Below are 18,297 nucleotides of genomic sequence, written 5' to 3'. Positions count from 1 at the left end.
CTCTTCTCTTCTCTTCTCTTCTCTTCTCTTCTCTTCTCTTCTCTTCTTCTTTCTTTTCTTCTCTTCTTCTTTCTTTTCTTCTCTTCTTTCCTTTCTTCTTCTTTCTTCTTTCCTTTCTTCTTTCTTCCTTCATTTTTATTTCCCTTTCTTTCTTTTTTTCTTCTCTTAAGCTATTTTTTTTCTTTCTTTTTCTTCCTCTCTCTCTCTTCCTCCTTTCCTCTTCACTTACTTCTCTACCCCCCTCACCTGCGTGGCTCCCTCCTGCTTTCTCTCTTCTCCTGGATGCTGGTGACTGCCCTTCGCCTCTGCTAACTGGCTGAAGGTAGGAAGGGAGTGTCCTGACTCTCTCCATGGCAGGCTGGAGCACACAGACAGCTGTCCTGGGTGGACTATATTTCATCCCTGGGGCGTGCAATGGGGAGGTACAGACCATAGCGTGATCAGGTCCTAGTGACTGCCTCCATCAAGACATCTCAACATGATCTCCATTACCCGATTTATCCAGAATTATCTCCTACTCTTCCACTTGCCTTTCCCACTTTTCTACTTGTTTTCTTCTTAGCTTAGCTACATCCCTCCTCCTTCCTATTTCTTTCTCCTCCTGACACAGTTGCTCTGCTGCTCCCGCAGGAAGCTTTCATTCCCCATTCACACGGAGCTTTTCATGAAGTTCCTGGTCCTACAAACTCTTATTTTCTTTTTAATGCTCACAGCTTTGTGCCTAATGGCTTCTGTGGGCCACGTGCCACAGGTTGAGTGTTTTTAATGTGAAGAAGTGGCTTTACAGTGGAGCAGGACTCAGCTCACGGCCCCTGCACTTCCAGGCTACAGGGTGCTAGCCCCATGCTGTACGGCTGCACGATGTTGTCAGCTTTATAACCTCACTGAAGGGTTTCCAAACCCCAACAGATCTATTTTTGGTGCCCCACAGGGCAGGGTCAGTGCCTCTGTGTCCTGGTGACCCAGCTCCCAACCACCTTTAGCTCCGTCCCTGCCTGGATGTGGCCCAGCAGAGACAACTCGATCACGGTGGAAGGTCCTACGAGCAAAAATTCCCCAACCTTCCCATCCCACGGCACGGGCTGGGAAACCACGATCCTTTCCAGGTTGCTGCTAATTCATATGCAAATGCCAGGAGCGAGCAGGATGCCAGCTTGCATCCCAGCAAAGGGAGAGGAGCGGAAAGGATCCAACCAGCACACGTGGTGGTGGTGCTCCAGGGAAAGGTGATTTTACTGGGATAACAACGTTATCCCGGGGGTGGTGGTTATTAATATTTCCTTTCTGTTTACTGTGAAATAACGCGGGTTGTTCAAAGTGGTGCTGGGCACGGGCGGGAAGGCAGCCTGCAGGGCGCTGGTTACTTCACGGTGCAAATATTGGCCTCCCCAGGGCTGCTTCGCTCCCTGCTGCGAGCATTTACAAATCCAGCAACTGGGACTGAGGTGGAGGGGGAGCGTGCTGAAAGCCCCTGGGACAAGCCTTCCCTTCTGTCCTCATCGTCCTTACGGACCTAATTATCCCACATTAACGAGGGGCACTGCGGCTCCTCCCTGCCCCAGTCCATTCCTGCTACGGGCGCCTTTTTTGCTCGCAGAGCCGTATTTTATTTATCAGCTTTAGTGTGGTTTCCAGCGAGCTGGAGTCTCCTCCAAATGAATCGTTCCACCTGGACCCCAATTTGCTCTCCAGATGGCTGGGCCCTCTGAAGCTGCCCTGGTGTGATATATTTTCCCTGAGCCTCCGTGGGCTTTCCCTGGGTTTTGGCTCCTCCCTGGCTTGCTGTTATTGACAGCTGCACGGCTAATGCCCTGTAGCTCTCTGGCGTGTCATTCGGGAGAAACAAAAGCAGATTTATCCCCCTCCTCTTCAGCAGCGAGGATAAAAGCAGGGCTTTTGTGCTTCCCCCAGCACTGCTGGAGAAGGGCTGAGCGCGCTTTGCGGAGGGGACCCGTCTCCGCGCCGAGCCCTGGCGTGGATGGGAGCTCTCCGAGAGGGAAGCTGAGGCTTGGTGAGGTCCCACCTGGAGGACACAACCTGTGGGCCAGGTAATGTTGGGCTTCCTGGGGAGCTTGCCCCAAAATACCTGGTGCTTACTGCTGGGCTGTGCTTGGACAGAGAGAGCGATGCGGAGAGGTGTGCGCGTGGGCAGCGGGGGAACTCAGCCCCTCCTTGGAGTTGGATTTGAATGGTGGTTAGACAGAAGGGCTGTGAGCTGGGGAAAGGAATCTGGATTAATCTGGGGTGGGGACACATCGCTTTGTAAGCTGTGAGTGATCCCAAGGGCTTGGAAAGTTAAAAACAGGGAGGGAAGCAGGGATATAGATGCATTTATCTTTCTTTGCTGGAGCTGCGTGTGTCGGCAGAACACAGAGCTTGCTGTGCTGTCCAGAAAGCTGCCTTTGTTGTAACTTCTCTAAATCACTTTGAACCAGCAGCATTTCGCTTCTGTGCGTAGCCCTGAGCACCAATCTGTGCCACTTGGGATGTTTGGAGCCCTCACTGTCTCCCCCAGGGTTTCTTAGATTTTTACGTAGGGTTCATCACGCTGCTTCACTGCTCTTCAGGGCTCTGCAACACCCCAGGGCAGGAGTAGAGATGTTTTTGTGTGTGTTTTTGCAGGCATGGGGTATATGATGACATTTTATCAGGATAGTGGGGCCGGGGTCCTCAGGATGAGGCTGGGTTGTCCTACACGTGGCCACTCAGGTGCAGGTGAGGTGCAGATGTCGGAAGAAAGATCGCGGGCTCGAGTTAGCACAGGGATTTTGGCTCATGAGAAGCTCAAGGTAATCTTCCCCGAGGGGTGTGCTGCCTGCCGTCCTGCCGAGGACTGGCTGTACACCACAGAGCAGCTGATGCCTGCCAGTTTGTGACCCCATCTGGGGACCTGTGCTCCTGCCAGAGGCACATGGTGAGATGCTCCAGAGCCTGGCTCAAGGGCTCAGGCACTTATGAGCAGAGCCCGAGCCCCCCAAATGTGCTTTTTGCTGTTACAGAGCATCAGAAAGCCAATCTAAAACCTGCATGGCCGTGATAGAAACCACAATAAAGAGTGCTTTGCTGGCTGCCCTCGCTGGCACCCATCTCAAAGGGCGAATCATAGAAACACAAAATATCCTAAGTTGGAGGAGACCGGCAAGGAACATCGAGTCCAACTCCTGGCTCCACACAGCACCACTCAGAAAACAGACCCTATGTCTGAGAGTGTTGACCAAGCGCTCCTTGAGCTCCTGCAGCTCAGTGCTGTGACCATGTCCCCGGGCAGCCTGTCCCAGTGCCCCACCACCTCTGGGTCCCTAACACCCAGCCTGAGCCTCCCCTGTCCCAGCCGTTAGTGCAGCGTAGGTTGGGTAAGGTAACTGCCTTAGAAAAATAACATCTAAAAACAGAGAATTTGTTCTATTGGGTTGGTGTTGGGTTGGAAATAGCTCAGTGCCCACTGCTGTGTTGTCCTTTGGAGGAAATGGTTATTGAGGATGAGCTATGGATGTGGGTAAAGGGGTGTAGTCCAACTAGATTTTGGCTGGAATCTGCGCTTCCCCATGACACTGAGGAAGATGCAGAAACCACAGTGGTGTTGGACATCATGAGCAGATACTTTAATGAGCATGCTGTTCTCTTGTCTCCTTTGCTGCTCCCTGATCAGGATGCATCGAATGATGAAGGAAGAGTCCAGTTACAGGACGAGCAGCCTGGAGAACGCCACACGTGACCCGAGCAAAGAAAAGCTGCACATGAAGCTCTGCAGCGGGTCCTGCCACGCTGAACAAATCCTCCAGACCCTAAACTCCTACCGGCAGAGCGGCATCTTCACAGATGTGGTGCTATTAATCGATGGGCAAGAATTCCCTTGTCACCGTGCTACGTTGTCTGCCAACAGCACATATTTTCGGGCTATGTTTGGTGGCAGTCTCAAGGAAGGCCACCAGAATATCATTAACATCCAGAAGATTTCTGCTTCTACCATGTCTCTCCTTCTTGACTACATGTATGGGGGGAACATCGTCATTCAGGAAGACAACGTTGAAGGCATCTTGGAACTGTCTGACTTGCTGCAAATCTCCAAGCTCAGAGATGCTTGTATCACCTTCCTTGAAGGCCAGCTCCACCCATGCAATTGTTTGGGCATCATGAAGTTTGCTGACTCATTCTCTATTGCTTCCCTGACCGAAAAGAGCAAGAGGTTCATGCTGGAGTGTTTTGTGGAGGTGTCGTGTCATGAAGAGTTCCTAGAGATGGGTGTGAAGGAGTTGGTTGAGTACTTGTCTGATGAGCAGCTGGTGGTCCCCAAGGAGGAAGTGGTCTTTGAAGCAGTCATGCGTTGGGTACGGCATGATGTCCCTGCCAGGAAGGGAGCCTTGAAGGACCTCCTAGAGCATGTGCGACTGCCACTGCTTGACCCCACCTATTTCCTGGAGAAGGTGGAGATGGACGGACTCATCCAGGACTCAAAGGAGTGCATTCCTCTACTGCACGAAGCCCGCAAGTACTACATCCTTGGGAATGAGGTCAGCTCCTTGAGATCAAGGCCCAGAAGGTAAAAGGCAGAGCTGTGTTTCCTAGACCTACGTGGCCTAAGTTAATGGATCTTAAAGCTGGCGGGGTGGGATTCTCTGATTATTTATTTATTTATTATTATTATTAATTTTTTCCTTCCGATTACTTCTGGCCTCCTGGGCATCAGCATGGTGCCTAGCTTAAAGGCATTGCTGCTGGGTCAGGAGTTAATGTCTGCTGGAAAAAAACTAAACTAAAAGAAAACAATAAAAAAAATATACTGTCCAGGTGGCTACCTACGTACCCCCAGATTCAGTCTTCTGTGCTGTTGATGTATTGATCAACAAGAAGATTAAGAACTCCTGACCTAGGCAGCTGGCAGTGTAAAGTGGAAGATGAAAAGGAAAAACAATTCCTGGGTATGGGTGTGTGTGGAAATCTGCAACTTTCTGTCACTTTGGCATATGGATTTTGCTAGTTTTGGCCAGATATTTTTGAAGCCTTTGCTGCTTCTTTGTGGTCACAGAGATCCCTCTGTATGTGCTTGGTAAGAGCACCTGTGGAGAACTCTGCTCTGGGGTGGGTTGCTGTATCAAACCAGGTGGTTTGCAAGCCTCGCCACTCTTCTCTAGAAGAGACCCATGACCACAGGACCAAGTTCTTGTGTCCTCCTGCCCTTTGGCCCAACGAGCCCAGCTGTTTTCTTGTTGCTCAGTGGACCAGCCTGAGCAGAAGGATGCAATTTGCACCAATGCCTTTCAGAAGCTCCAGCCCGGCATTTAGGGTTTCTGTCAGGTGGAGGAACTGGTTTGAACCCTTTCAGTTTGGTGTGAGGCCTGAAGTGGCCTCTTTGTGCTGAATGACGCAACAGGTTGTTAGCTAAAGAACCGCTCAATAGCAGAGTCTGTGCTGACCTCCTCAAGGACGCAGACTGCTAAAATTCACTGGGAATAACTCCCACCCCCAGCATCCACATTTTAATTCACCTCCTTTTACAGCTTTGGCTTTAAGTGAGTTGTCTCAAGCTGTGCAAACCATGGCAGGGCTGGGGATTGGACCAAGTCCTTCAAATCCCCTACCACCCTCCTCCCTCCTCTCCCTCCCCTCCTGCAGAGCTGTCCCTCTCTTGCCACCTACCAGCTGGCAGGATTTTCCTTCCCCTGCTGTCTCTCGCGTCTGCTCGCTGCTATTGGGGCTGGAGAGACTGAGATTTCCTGGAAATACTTCTCTCTCCAGGCAGAGAGCGTGTGGTGGGCCGGCTGCCAGGAACGGCTTTGCACGTCTGTGGCCGTGTGTTGAGGATTAGGCTTGGATATAATAAAGGGAGGGGGTGAGGGGCAGGGGGCAATGCCACAGTTTTTACCCTTTTCCACCCAAGCTGAGAGGTGCCTTTGATTTGAGCATGCCTGTAAGAGGGAAGGTGCAGGGGGGGGTTGAATTTCCTAGAAAAATCAGTTGCTGATGAAGGAAAGGAGTCTGCCAATGTCCTAAATGGGATAGGGGACTTACCCTTGTCTTTAATGTTCTAGGTTCATGGAGCTGGCAGAAGTAATTATCATCATTGGGGGCTGCGACAAGAAAGGCCTTCTGAAGCTGCCCTTCACGGACCTCTATCACCCAAAGAGCAGGCAGTGGACGGCCCTCTCCAGCGTGCCTGGTTACACCAAGTCAGAGTTTGCTGCCTGCACGCTGAAGAACGATGTATACATATCAGGTGAGATGCCCTGGGATGGATTCTTCCTTGTGCTTACAGTAAGCAGGAGGGGCAGCCACTCTCCATGTTTCTTTGGTGGGACTCATTCATGTTTTGACTCCAGAGCAAAGTCATTTCTTCTGAGTGAAGTTTACTCTTAGGTGGCTTGCATTTTGGTGTCCCAAGGAGCTGATTTCAGCTACTGGGGGAGAATGTCACTATTAAAAACCTTTTTTTTTTTTTTTTTTTTTTTTTTTTTCCTGCTAACTTGGGCATCTGTCCAAAGTGTCCAGCTGTGGAATGAGCTGGTTTTGGTGTGTACTGTCAGGATTTCCTAAAACATCAGGGTCTCCTGTCTGCCCTTCATTTAAAATACAATGCCTATAAGAAGAGTTCTGTAGAAGGGATGGAGTAGTGTAATAAGGGGCTTAAAGTTCATGGGATATCTTCCTTGGGAAGCTGACTTTACATGAGTATAACTCAACAGCCATATTCTGGCCTAGATTTTTCCATGGAGGAACTATACAATACAGTGGTGTATTGAGGTGATGGGATTGTCTTTGGGATTGCACCAGCTTTCCACTCCTGTTTTTCAGGGGGACACATCAGCAGCAATGATGTTTGGGTGCTGAGCTCCCAGCTGAACGTCTGGATCAAGGTCGCTTGTTTGCAGAAAGGCCGATGGAGGCACAAAATGGCAACGCTTCAGGGCAAGGTAGGCCTGAATTTGGGAACAACCCTTATGGAGCACAGTCCCCTGCTTCTCTCAGTGTCAAGTATAATGAGAAACTGTCAGTATTTGGTTGTCTTCTGGCTCATTTGGAGGTGATTTTGATGAGAGAAACCTAGGACACAACTAAAGTGTCATTAGTCTTTGGCTGTATTGCCACCTGAGGTAGCCAGCAATGAGGCCATAGCAGTAAGATCTACCACAGGATGGTGGAAGACTTTTGCAGATGGCTGTGTTGAGTCTTTGGGTGAAAACCATGCAGGGTGGGGTGTTTCAAACTGGTCAACTTGTGTGCTGACACTGGATTCAAGGAGGTTTTACCAGAGCCAGACCTCTCTCTGTCCTTCTGGCCTAGCATTAGCCTGTCCTCATGCACACCAAGACAGTGTAGCCCATTAGGTGACTCCGGGAGTTTCTAATCAGCTTGCTTTGCTCCTTTTGTGGCAGATCTACGCTGTGGGAGGCTTTGATGGTTTTTACCGCCTCTCCAGCGTGGAGTGCTATGACACCTTCTCCAACAGCTGGTCAACCTTGGCCCCGCTGCCTCAGGCTGTGAGCTCGGCGGCTGTGGTCTCCTGCCTGAACAAGCTCTACGTGCTGGGTGGTGCTGTGGATGACACTGCTAACACCGACAAGGTATCGCTGGTGAGGATGACTGTGAAGTAGAAGCAGGGCGGCGAGGTGCAAAATAAGCCCTTGGCAAGCTCAGGCACTGGAGGTTTCAGCTCAGCTTTGGTCTGGTTTCAGGCATTGTGCTTTGAGAGAGAGGGTTGAAAGAAAAGTCTGCAAAGAGCATCAAGGATGGCCAGAGACCTAAAAAAAAAACATGGTTCATGAGGGAATGTTGGCACCTGAGCTGTGCTGAATGTTTTAATGGCACTCAGCTCAGTCCCTGAATGTTTAATCAAGGCTGGGTCAGGACCAGCCACCCTGGGGGCTTGTAATTTGTCTGGGAGAGTTGAACACATAGGCCCACAGAGACACTGCCTGAGGTCCCAGCCAGTTGAAAAAGGAATGCTAGAAACCCTAATCCCTTTGATCATTGCACTGGTCTCTGGGTGTTGAAGCTCCTATCTGTGTTTCTGGGTCTATTTTCTTTTATTTCTAGTGGATATCAGATTCATACAAGCAGGGACATGAGATAAATTCATGTTCCCATAGCTGTGTTTTCCTCTCAGGTCCAGTGCTATGATCCAGAAGAGAACAAATGGACGCTTTTGTCTCCCACTCCTTTTTACCAGAGGTGCATCAGTGCCGTCTGCTTGGACAACATAATTTATGTCGTAGGTGGACTCCTCAGTAAAATCTTCAGCTATGATCCAAGGGAAGACAGCTGGCAAGAAGTGGCCACACTCCCTGGGCCTCTGGTAAGGAAAAGATTTAGGAAAGAAGCCCTGAGCCTTCCTTCTTTCTAGAATAAATGTACCCATCTGTGCTTTTATGAGATTGAAGGTAAAGAAAGTACAATGGAGGGTTGACATTGAGCATGGGAACATACCCATTGACTTCTGTGTTGCAACTCAAATATATGTTACCATCAGTGACTGCTTGAAAGATGTATTTCCCAGACAAATCCTGAATTTTCTTGCTGAGACTGGGTCCATACTAGCTGTTAAAGCCCTCAGAGTGGGGTGAAAAGGTGGGTGTTGAGGACCTTTTCTCCATGCTGCATGTTGCACGGTGAGGGGTTATGTTGGCTCTAACCTGATGTGTGGACTGAACATACACCAGCTGTGGATGTGCATCTTGGTTTAGTGTCATCACACTTGGTTTAGTGTTTTTGTGCTCCAATGCCACACTGCGATGTGAGCCATGGCACAGTGAGTGGGACGGAATGATGGGGGACAGCTCACTCCAATATGAGTTAAAATGCCACTGTCGGTGTGTCTGTACAAGTGGCTCTGGCATGGATGTGTTGGGTGACTCTCTGGGCTTTCATCATCCTTGAGAGTCTGGGGAGCTGCCAGAAACAGCAAAGCTCCCATCACCAGCTCAAGGTATTTCAAATGCCTGAAATCCTAAGACTGCAGGAGCCAGGCCCCACTTATCCTACAGGCTTATCATCCTTTCTTCAGAGCAGATGACAGCTGAGCCCATAGCAATGATGCACAAAGCTGGAGGGCTGTTTCTCAACTCTTAGTCTTTCCTTCTGCTTTCCAGGAGAGCTGTGGCCTGACGGTGTGCGGAGGGAAGATTTACATCCTGGGCGGCCGAGATGAGAATGGGGAAGGCACAGACAAAGCGTTCACTTTCGACCCCGCAACGGGCAGCGTGGAGCAGCAGCCGCCGCTGCAGCGCTGCACTAGTTATCATGGCTGTGTGACCATCCTGCAGCGCATGAACAGATGACCATGGGGCTTTGGCAGCATCCTTCTCGCACCCAGAACCTCCCCTTGAGACAGCGGCCACCAGTGTGTGGACAGACAGCCCAGATCTCTGTGGGAAGGGCAATACAAGCTGCTGAAGATGTGCCCCAGCCAGGCCCTGAGCACTGTTTTGTTTTTCCAGGCCTGGTGATGCCAGTGATTTTGATGTTGATCTAACTGAAAGGGTGCTGGGCTGTGTGAAAGCTGCATTGCAGACCTTGCACAGGAGGATTCAAGTATCGTTGCAGCCCCTGGAGCTACTGGATTTGACTTTTTTTTAGGTTTCCACGGGTGTAGATTATGGTTTTCTGTAATGTTGCCAACAGAGGCTTGCTGTCCTGCAAGGACATGTATTTGCTGCTCTCTGATGCCTGAGGCTGTTGCAGTCACAATTATAGTTACAGGATCCAATTCTTTAGCTAAAGCTAACAGATATTTGTGCATTCAGCTCTCTAGAGCCCTGTGTCAAACCATGGTGCTGGCCTAAATGGCTGCTGCCATCCATGAACAGTCCTACTACAGTAGGGCTGATACCTCTACAGCACTACAGTAGAGAGCTGATACCCCAAGAAAATCTCTGATAAATCCCTAAAAGCCTGGTTAAATAGGGTGAGCTCTGACTCTGACCTGCACGTGGTGTATGAGGGTTCATCTCCTGAAAGCACAGAGTGCTATCTCTCTTCATGCATGTTGCATAGTTGGACTGTCCAGTCAATTGTGTAGCCAAGAGTTTCTTCAGAGACCAGAGGTAGGCCAATGTGTAGGAATTAGGCAAGAAGTTCTGAAGCACGGTAACCACAGAATTGTATCTGTCTCCTTTTGGCTCTTGAATGTGATTTTAAGTAGGAAAATAAACTCAATATTTAACACATTGGACACAGGGCCCCTGAGAGCCTAAATGTGCAGCCTGCTTGGGGGGCAAGCATTCAACAGCACAGACTGTGCAGCATCAGGCCAGTAGGCCTCACATCTAAAAATGATCCTGTACACGTTTAATTTGGTAGAATAGCTGTAACTTTTGGTGTCTTCAGTCCATAACTGGACCTGGTATTTTCTGATAGGTCCACATAGGTGTCTGCGTTGTTCCAATAGGGATGTAGGTGCTGCCAAATATAGAGTGGGATCTCTTAAAAACTCCCATGACTTGTATATTTTAGGGTGCACCCCTCTACAGCAGGCTGCTGGCTGGCTGCTGTTCTCTCTGCACCTTGCTTTCCTCACCCCAGTGATGACTTCTTCCTGAAGCAGAGGAGACTGCTATGGCTGTTGGCCCAGATACTCCTCTTTTCAGGGCCTTCTAATGATCTTAAAGCTCCTGTTATTGCCTTGTTCCCCTTTATGGCTGGATTTTATCTGGTGCTCTTTAATACCTTTGTCTCCTGTGAGTTCTGAGAAATTCACATCTTCTTTGTGGTGATATGAGGATCACCTGTAAAACACGGCAAAAAAGTTCCTGCTGAAGAACCCAAATTGGCTGGAACCTGAGCATGCTCATCTCCTCTTTTCATTAGGAAATATGTGTTTTTCCATTGTCCAAATGAAGAGAAGGGTGTTTCATTGCACAAAATATACCTTACATTCCTCATTGTCACCTCTGAAAAGTCTCAGGGCTATGGTGGCCATTTTGTTCATCAAGGTACACTATTTATCTGTTCTCAGCCTCAAATTCTCCTCAAGGCCTGTGCACATATGTTAGATGTTTTATCAGATCATGAACAGCAGGATATGTCCTCCAGGCAACATAAAGGCGAATCAATGCTCTTATAGATTATTCCTCTGAGGAGAGAAAAGGAAGTACAGACTGGTAAAAAGGCAATTTTATTTGCAATCAAAATGTAACCACAGATGGGCCTGTAGTGGGAATGGTTATTTCACTAGAAATTGGCACCTTTCATTGATTTAGTTAAATTAGCACAGAAGAAAGCACAAGCATATCAACCCATGGGGTGATAGACTTCAGGGCCGGAGAGAACTTTATCTTCCTATAGCCTGATTTCCTCAGGACCACAAATTTCAGCCCATCTCCCCACAGTAATTCTGCCTCTGTCACTGCTCCCTGTGCCTTAAACAATTCACTGCTTTGGTACAGGGGCCCTTCAAAGTGTATGGATTGGGACTCAGTGTCTCCACTTCACCCCATTGCTCATCTGGCCAAGGACATGCATAGTTCTCCACAGACTGGCCACCTCTTGAGTTGCACTTTGGAAACCACTGCTGGTGTTTCAAGAAGAGGATTGCACCCCGAGCTTGCAAGGGCTCTATTGAGCAAGGGCTGAGGATGCTGAGCAGCGTGAGGAATCAACCTTAAAGAAGGGTTGGTCCCCATGTCCCCATGTTGGTCCCCAAATACATACCTTACCCAATGTGTTTATTTTATAGGGTTGTAAACACAGCCGTAGGTTGTTTGGCTGCTGGCAGATCTTTGTGCCCACTCTTGGAAGGAGCATAAAAATGTATTTGGACAGAGTGATAGCCTTGTTTGGAAAACAAATTTTCCAGTTGCAGCTTTTTGGGTAAACATCCCTACTTTTACAACTGGCTGAAACACCCCTGAGGGAGCCTTGCTGATGTGTGGTGATGCTTGTGTTTTGTAGCCCTGTTTTGGGGGCCTAATATTGGGTCTTAAACTTATGGACCTGGATCTTCCTTCTCTGAGGGTGGGGCTTTTTCTGTAATTATCTGGCAAGAGATCTGCACTAAAGAGGGTTCGGCATGCTGGATGGTGTGGTTTGGGTGTTGTTGTTTTTTTTTGTTTGTTTGTTTGTTTTGGGGGGGGGGGGTGTGGGAGTGGAGGGGCAATGTTCAGAAATTTGTGGTTTCATTCCAATGGCAAATAAAGCTGAGTGAGGAAAACTCCAACATTGCTGCACCACGGAACTGCTGCTCTCCTCAAAACTTCTCTTTCCACCATCTGTCCTGATTTTCCTAATTCCTCTAGGATTCTTTTGCTATTCTTCACACCTTGATCCCGTAGAAATAAGCAACTCCAAAGAGTAGATGTTCTGGTCACCTTTCCCATGTGCTTTTGACATGTGTGATACGTTGCAATAGGTGTAACATGGCAGTGGAAGTTGTGGCATAGGTACTAAAACATTCACCTTGTTCTTGGTCCTGGTATTCGTTGTACCACTGAAAAGTGTTTGTGTTTTGTAAAGGGCTGGGGGGGGGGCGAAGGGGGGAAGAATTTAACCTGTTATTCTTAGAAATAAATGTTTTCCTTGACTCCAAAATGCTTTTGCTGTAGGAATTTCATTTGTGCATATTTCATCATGGTTTTCCAAAAATATATTGTTGATGGAGCATCAGAGGAGCTTTGGGAGCACTATCCTAAAGGTGTCCCAGCCTCTACCTGGGAAATCTGAATTCTCACTATGCAGGGAGGAATTTCAAGGTATTGCAATCTATTGGTCTGCAGGGGATAATATCTAAATACGTGGGGTCACAGCCAAGGCAGTGTAGAGAAGGTGCCAGGATCATTTAAAATCAGCTGAAGGATGGGGAAGCTCTGATATTTTGGCATGACAAAAAGTGTATTCTCAGAGAATTTGGAAAATGAGCTGTCTTGTCTGATTTTTGTTCTTCCTTGCTGTGGCAGAGGAGTGTGAAAATATGGAGCTGGCTGCCACTACAATCTGCTCCGGCTTCTGAAAAGACTTTTTTTCCAACCCACGTGTAAATCACTGCTTTGCTTGTGTTTACAATAGGACAGACTGACTGTTGGAGCTTTCTAAAGGAAAGAAGACAATCATCTGCAGAGCATATGAAGTATTTTAAGCTTTCTGTAATTAAGATTTTAGATAATAAGAAAGACTTCTTGCACTCCAAACCAGCAACTCTCAATCACTTGTAAGTAGTACTTGGAACCTCTTCCCATCCTTTTGATTTTCCTGCTGCTTGTCTCAGCAGTTGTGTTATTTTGGGTATGTTCGCATTTTGGAGGGGATCCAGAGGGAAGAAGAAGCTTTTGTGAACAAATCACATGGAGGATGTAGACAGCAAGATCTGCAGGGCTTGATAACATTTGTCTGTGACACATACGGACAGAAGAATGATAAATAACCTGGAAGTCAGAGGCTGAACTGCTTGGTAGCCTTGGTTACGTAGCCCAAAAATACCTTCTTCATGAAGGCAAGCGAGACATGATGCAACTGGGCAAGACAGAAATACCACCCAGACCTAGAGAAGGATCCTATGGAGCAGCCTTCAGAGAGGGATTTGGTGACCAGGGTGGACAAGCAGCTGAAATAATTTCCAGTGTGGTGCTGCAAGCAGACACGGTGGTGTGATGTGTGAGCTGAAGGATGACATGGAGGGCTGTGCTGGGTCAGTGCGATGGAGGAAGGACTGAAATGCCATCAACGTTATTCAGGAATGGGATGAGGGTCACAGAGTGCTTAGTGTGGGGTATTTAGCAGGAAGGAGGAGCAAATATGCTCATTATGAAGTCTTGGTGTCCTGGGTGTCACATAGGTACCTTCCCAGAAACTGCTGGGTCCTTCAGTTCCCCAGAGAAGAAAACCCAGCTGTGGGAAAATCAAACCCCGTAAGTCTAAAAACGGGTTTATATAGCTGAACCATTGGTTTTCACTGTCTAGAAAACCAGGTGTCCTCAAAGAGGGAAACTGGAGCTTCCTGCAGAGTCCTTTTTGAAAGGGGGGCCCTCTAAAGAGTGGGCCAAGCTGCCCTACATCAGGTGTCTCTGTTGGAGCAGGATGAGTAGCCCATTGGAGCAGCCTGTCATAATTAGTGCACTTAAGTGAGACCTTGATGATATGGCTACCTAATCTTCAAGTTGCAAAGGCTTCTCTCTGACCCTAAGAGTCCAGGAAGGGAAGACTGGATTTTATTTTTTTTTGAAAGAGATATTTTTGTTCTACCCGAATCATCATGCTCTCAGGAATTGTGTTAAAAGAAGGAGTAACTATGGCACTTGTCTCAAAGAAGGTTTGAGCTTGCTGTCCCATGGAGTGAAGTCCTCCTCTCTCTCCCCATGCTGCCCGTTCACCTCTCTGTAGCCCAAACTTTCCTTCCCCAGGCTTTTAGAGTTGTAGCCCTCACCTGTGACACCCCCCTGGCCTGGGCTGTTTCACTCACTCCCATTCCTCCTTGTCTCCTTCAGGCTCGATGCATGTGCTCTCCCTAATAAATCTAGTTTACTTGCACATATGGTAATTGTTGTTGTGAGTGCACAGGGCTGAAAAAACACCTCCCCAGCACAAAGGTGGCAGGGCATCACCATGGTCCAGCCCCTGGAGCTGCCTTTGCATTTTGCTGCCCAGCTGGCAGGAGGTGATAGCGCTGCGGGCAGGAGAGCAGCGCTCAGGGGTGCAAGCCCCATCTGAAAGGATGAGCTAGTGCTGATTAACTCAGATTAAGGGCCACAATAGGCAGCTGGGAATGGTGGGCAGAGATAATAGCAGTTTTCAGTGGCTTTAAATATTCCTGTAAGGCAGAAGGGGAGGAGGGGATCTGTATCCCATTTATCGCAAGATTATTGATGTAACTAGATTTGCTTCCTATTAAATGTGAATAATGGCAGGATCAGCAGGGTCGTTCAGACCCAGTGCCTGGCTTTGAGTCTCAAATCACGTGGAATAAGATGTTTATCAGATTGCAGTGGCAAGAATTGAATCCTACTTTTAGGACTCATACCCACACCACAGCTGTTCAGGGGTGCAAGCGCTGGGTTTCACATGTAGGCACAGCAGGGCTTGTCCAGCTGTGGACTTGATGCGTCGGTTCCTGTCTGCTTCTGTATCACACGTGGTGTAAATGCTTCCCTGGGAGCCTGTGCCTGAATGCAGACAGAGGATTCCCGCACCCTTGCATTTGGTACTGAGCAGGAGTGAACATTTCATGGCCTGTATGTTGTTTTCACCCTGTGGTCCACACAATATCGGAAGATAGACAGAGAAGCATTGCAAAGCAAAGAAAGATGCTCCTAGGCAAGCGAACACCAGAAAAAACTGGGTGACTTAAAAGTTCTAAACATTTCAAACTGAACTGAATATTTATTAGTGTGAAAGACAGTGTTGCACTGAGCACCTAAATTCTCTCTAAGTTTCACAGTCTCAAAGTATTTCCTCCCTGGTGTGTGTATTGGATTAATGAGAGGAGTGAAAAATGCTGATTTAGCAATTACGGCAGTCTAGGAATTGATTAAAAATTTAAACCTATACCTGATAAAATGAAAGAGAAAAGAGGGCAGCCTCCACTGGAAAGAAGGTCGAGGTACTTGGTGCTTTGTCACAGAGTAGTGATTAACTGATGTTAATTCCTGAAGCACAAGCATTGCTGGAAGAAGGGCACCCAAAAAAATGCATCCACAAGAGCTGGAGCACAGACGAGAGCAGATGACATGAAGGAAACCTTCATCAGCCAAATCCTGGGCTTGGAGCAAGCATTGTCCCACCGCTCATTTGTAGAGAAAGATGGGAATTTGCATCTTAGTGACCTTGGCATGAGCATCATGCCTCAAAACACCACAGAAGAGCAGGCTGGAGCTGGGGTTGTTCCCAAGGACACCCATGGGCAGGAATTACTGCATGTAAATCTCTGAGGGAGGTGGTACTGGTCTCCTGGAGCTTGCCTAGGGTACCCCAGTGCTCTGCATGGGAAGGTTACCTGGGCCCCCATCCAGCCCGGGCTTGGCAAAGCGCTGGCCGTTGACAATCTGTGCTGGGTCTCCGGTGTTAGTTCCCATTAATCTCTGCAGAAAAGGGATTCAGAGCGTGCCTGGGCTGGGGCCAGCCGCCTTTGTGCTTCCTGCTTTGGGGCCGCAGCCTGTTTTCAATGAACCCCTGAGCCATGGAAAGGGAGACTGAGAGCTTCTGTGTTCAGCGAGCCCCATCGGCAGCAGGACCCGCGGGCTGCTGCTGGCCCCTGTTCTGCCCATGCAAGCTCCTTGGGTGGCTCTGCTGGGTGCAAAGGCTGATGAGGAGGGGAAAGGATGTGGGGTGAAATGGAGGTGACTATTAAAGTACGATACGAATACATAAGAGCCAAGCTGGGGTTGCTTTGGGAATTAAGTAGGTCCATCAGGCTCCCTACAGGTAGCTCCTGCTGTTGAAATATCCCAGAGCTTTGCTGCTTTTAGTGCTCTTATGGTGTGGGGAAATGTGTTGGCTGAGTACTGGAGGCACAGGAGACGTGAAGACCCAGCACTGCACAGGCACCAGGTGCCCCAGAATCCTAGAATCATCAAGGTTGAAAGAGACCTTCAAGATCATCTGGTCCAACCATCACCCTACTACAAAAGTCACCTTCATGTCTTTCACCTGTTTGAGGCACGGGTGAAGGCCTGAGGGACTTGTCCAAGGGCTCTGGTGGGACATGGAGGGAGGACTGGGGTTGAAAATCTCCCCACCTTGCTTAGTGCTAAAACTCTCTGCCTGATAAGGACATCTGGGCCACCTTCTGGAGGCACTCTTCTCTCTTCACTCAGTATAAAGACAGTCAATATCAGCTGGGGTGATACTTTTAGATTCCTCGGCTGACTACCTAAAGCCAGGGGAGAATCATCTGAGGCTGGCCATGGTCTGGTGCAAGTGGGTGACTACTTTTGGTCTTGATTCCAAGTGCAGCATTTTAATATCCCTTCTTCTGATGCAACTTTAGCCATCTCTGAAGTCATACTGCTTAAATTTGTCGTGTCAAACTTGTTTCTACTTGGCAGTCTACTGTGATTGCTTTCTTAAAACTATTTGTATTTTAAATTTAAATAAATACAGGAAATATATTATGTAGAACTAAGCTAAATGCTTACACCACAGGGCTCAGCAGGATTAGCTCCCCAATAAGGGGGCTACAAAAAATTTAGTTTGGCAAGAGACCACTACCTTTTTCAGGTAAGATCCTGAGCTAGAAAGAACAGAAAAATGTCAGCTGTGGAACAATCCTTGACAAAATTGTGCAACACAAGCCATAGAATCATTCAGGTTGGAAAACACCTCTAAGACCATCTAGTCCAAACTTCAACCTACTCCACCACTAAACCATGTCACTAAATTCTACATCTACAGGTTTCTTGAAGACCTCCAGGGATGGTGACTCAACCACTTCCCTTGGCAGCCTAGTCCATGATGGGGGGTAAAACATTCTTGAGGTCCTTGAACCAATACCATAATCTTTTCCCAGCTGGCTCCAAGGAACTTCCCATCATCTTGTTCCCATCTCTGTCCTGCCCACGAGGACCCAGCATGTGTGGTCATTTCTCCAGAGAACAGTCGACTTCTCTGCTGTCTCCAGCTCCCCTTTCAGCTGCATTCCATCATTTCTCTGACTCTCCAATATCTTGGAGAGCTCTCCCGGTGCCTCCTGTAGCTGGGAGGTCTGTTGCTTCTCTTTCTCATATTGCTGCTGGACATCTTCCAATTTCTCCTCTAGGTACTGAGCATAATTTTTGATTTTTTGAGCTTCACTTCTCTTTCTTAGCATCTCTTTTACTTGGGCCCTGGAAGAACGTCACTTTGCAGTAAGAGATCTGGGTCTCATCTAAAGTTTACGGCATGTGTTGAAGCAAACCAGGCTGCAATCACATTAAAATCTAGTTAAAAACTTCAACCGAGAGAAAGTCCACCTCTTCCCTGGTCTATTTCAACCCCTTTCCTCACTTTTAAGAAGACAATGGCCAAGAGCATTCTAATTAATCAGCCCAGGTTGAACCAAGCTCCTGTTAAGACGACATACCAATAAGCACAACAAAGCCTATTTTCTCAAAAACAGAAGATTTTCCCCCTTCACCCAGGCTATGTACTCCCAGCGCCCCCATCTCAAGAAGAGACTACAACCGGTGGAGAAGATCTGTGCTTTTGAGAGACACCACCCTCTCTTTTTTCCTTTAATTAAGACATTCCAGGAGTTATTACAGGAGGTGTTAGTGACAGTATCAAAGCTCCCCATACTGACTCACCCCTCTCTGATTTTTTCCTCTTAGGGCCTGATTCAGCACACACTGGGGAGAGGTAAGGATTTACTGACTACAGCAGCCTCATGGCCAGGCTCTTTTT

At 48.2% G+C, this 18,297-nt stretch overlaps 1 protein-coding gene across 1 annotated transcript; it reads left to right on the top strand.

Moving 5' to 3' along the window:
- Positions 1-1,801: 1,801 nt before the first annotated feature.
- KLHL35 (kelch like family member 35) lies at positions 1,802-12,031 on the top strand. Its single transcript, XM_035343811.1, has 7 exons — positions 1,802-2,048; positions 3,650-4,540; positions 6,030-6,214; positions 6,790-6,908; positions 7,371-7,559; positions 8,102-8,290; positions 9,084-12,031. Exons 1-7 carry the CDS (start codon positions 1,807-1,809, stop codon positions 9,270-9,272), a joined length of 2,004 nt encoding a protein of 667 aa, XP_035199702.1. The 5' UTR covers positions 1,802-1,806; the 3' UTR covers positions 9,273-12,031.
- Positions 12,032-18,297: the final 6,266 nt, after the last annotated feature.

Source organism: Oxyura jamaicensis, chromosome 1 (genome assembly GCF_011077185.1).
Source record: "Oxyura jamaicensis isolate SHBP4307 breed ruddy duck chromosome 1, BPBGC_Ojam_1.0, whole genome shotgun sequence".
NCBI classification, from domain to species: domain Eukaryota; kingdom Metazoa; phylum Chordata; class Aves; order Anseriformes; family Anatidae; genus Oxyura; species Oxyura jamaicensis.
The sequence above is the reverse complement of the archived record's forward strand: the minus strand, read 5'-3'. Positions and strand labels throughout refer to the sequence as shown.